General features: G+C 46.6%; 1 protein-coding gene across 1 annotated transcript in view; it reads left to right on the top strand.

The window, feature by feature from the left end:
* The first annotated feature begins 1415 nt into the window (after window positions 1–1415).
* Window positions 1416–2500, top strand: part of LOC143284343 (transmembrane protein 272-like) — a 10634-nt gene continuing 9549 nt past the window's right edge. Inside the window, exons 1-2 of the mRNA XM_076591053.1 lie at window positions 1416–1436; window positions 2123–2294. Of these exons, the coding sequence (XP_076447168.1) occupies window positions 1416–1436; window positions 2123–2294 (193 nt within the window). The remainder of the gene's footprint in view (window positions 1437–2122; window positions 2295–2500) is intronic.

The raw sequence follows: 2500 nt of genomic DNA, 5'->3' as shown, positions 1-2500 counted from the left end.
TGGACAGTTTGACACGTTCTTCAAATAGCATGTTCTTTTCATCTTGTTTTATGAACTAGCATGTACAATTGATATCACTATTTGAGCTGATTGAATATTCTAGTGCAATATCATCTGATTCATATAATATCACATCTCCACTAACAGACCTATTAGAAACTACCTTTCGGAATGCTGTATTTCTGTTTTTATCTGTCAAACGCCTTTGTGTCGATCTGTCAGTTAACTCACTCAGTACGGCCAGTCCTCTCTTCTCCTCTACACAGACCCCTCGGATGTCCAGTGGGTGTCTCAATGACCCAACCTTTAGCTTCCGTCGTCAGAATTGTGGTATTCTTTGTCAACATTCACCTCTTCAGTATAAGAGCCTTCCGCTTGCAATATTTTGATGATGGTAACTGGGGTGAAACGCTGTTAACGTCGTCTCTTTCGCCGTTCGTATGGAGAGAGTTAAATTAAGGTCGCCACGTAACTCTTTACAACACCAACATCGAACCCAGCCACTGTACTGTCAATTACTGACTCACTGTCATTGTCTATCTGCTGAAGAGACCTAGGGGTGTCGCAGAAGGTCCACGTTGTCTGGGACAGGTGACACACCTGTTGCTGGCTCGTCGTTCTGGTCTGTGCACACCGTCAGAATGTGTTGTGTGTCTCTGTCTGGCACGTCAACTTGTTTGGATTGGTCGTCAGAAAAGTACTGTCCCTTCAAACCGCATTCAGCACCAGCTGCATCACCTGCCTGCCTTTCTTTCTGCTGCCTGGCTCTTTCCTGGTCTCGTCTGATCTGACTTGGCGGTTTCTTCCTGAAGTATTGCACTTGCGTGCTGCGGTTCAAGACGGGGTCCGCCATTGTTGTTAACATTAATTTTCAGTGTCAACTGGCTTCAGTCGCAAGACAACCACAGTGCTGTCGCCGTCACCCACTACTTTCCACCTTGTCAGTGCATTGTCGGTCTGCAGGGCGGACAGGGTTTTTCTCCACATTCACTGGAAGCCCAGTAACTGGCATACTGGGTATGTTCTTGTTTCCCCCAACCCACCGAACGCTTTAACTCTCTCCATACGAACGGCGAAAGAGACGACGTTAACAACGTTTCACCCCAATTACCATCATCAAAATATTGCAAGCGGAAGGCTTTTATACTGAAGAGGTGAATGTTGACAAAGAATACCACAATTCTGACGACGGAAGCTAAAGGTTGGGTCATTCAGACACCCACTGGACATCCGAGGGGTCTGTGTAGAGAAAAAGAGAGGACTGGCCGTACTGAGTGAGTTAACTACTCGGCAATTGCGTATGGATATGACTTTTGTTGATTTGCCTTGTATTGGCATGATACGAAATAATAATCATTTTCTCTCCGAGCCTCATTGTTCTTTCACGTCATGGTCAAACAACCATCAAGGCAACCATGTGTCTGCAGAACTGTATTGTCCGTATATTCTTTTTTTTTATTTTATATAGTATATTCAGGATTTAAAAGGCTGCTGTGCCAGTCTTGAATAAAAACGCTACTTTGTGTTTGCACATTTATCCTGTCATTAGTGCTGTGTGTACATATCAAATGATCGGTATAAGGACAAGGCCGGAGCTTCCCTTTTTCTAGGAGGTATCTGGGTTTTGTTCCTTTGTACCTTTTTAAATTTTTTTATTCACCTGTGTGCCAGCTGAATCGGTAGCTTGTTTGGTTGCTTGGTCACTTAGCTCTGAGGGAAAACGTCGGGGCACCGTGATGCTGACTCGTGCACTAGCCTTCTCCTTTCTGGACGATCATGTGTAGCATAAGCATAAGCAGCATTGGGTTAAAGTGTAGTCATTTGGATGATGCGATAAACTGAGGTCGCGAGTGCAGCACGCACTTGGCGCACTGCAAAAAAGAACCCATGGCAACGAGAGTGTTCTCCTCTGGCAAAATTCTCCAGAAGAAATCCACTCTGATAGGTACACAAAATATATAAGCATGCACCCAAGACCTAGGTTGTTATGCTGTTGCAGGTCAGACATCTGCCTAGCGGATGTGGTGTCGCGTATATATGGATTTGTTGGAAAGCAGTGGCGCCGCCTCTTGAGAGACTGAAACTGACACTGTTGTTTGTGTGTAAACCATTGTCTTGGCAGCTGACCCCCCCACCCTCGGAGAAGGCGGTGTGTGAGAGCAGCGTGGTGTGGGCGGGGCACGAGGAACCGGACCACGCCTTCTCCGTGCTGGCTAGTCTCTGCGAGGCCGGCCTGGAGTACCACAACCCCTGCGACTTCATCTCCAGGGCCTTCTTCATCCTCACCGCCACCTGTGAGTGCTGTACCTAAAGTATATATATAAAAAAAAGAAAGAAAAAAAAAGAGAGTCCTTTCCCTTCCTCTTGTCCTGGCTCTGTGTGTGTGTGTGTGTGTGTGTGTGTGTGTGTGTGTGTGTGTGTGTGTGTGTGTGTGTGTGTGTGTGTGTGTGTGTGTGTGTGTGTGTGTGCAGGCGGGAGGGAGTGTGGATGGAATGATGGA

The sequence above is a fragment of the Babylonia areolata genome, chromosome 7 (genome assembly GCF_041734735.1).
Source record: "Babylonia areolata isolate BAREFJ2019XMU chromosome 7, ASM4173473v1, whole genome shotgun sequence".
In the NCBI taxonomy this organism is placed as follows: domain Eukaryota; kingdom Metazoa; phylum Mollusca; class Gastropoda; order Neogastropoda; family Buccinidae; genus Babylonia; species Babylonia areolata.
The sequence above is the reverse complement of the archived record's forward strand: the minus strand, read 5'-3'. Positions and strand labels throughout refer to the sequence as shown.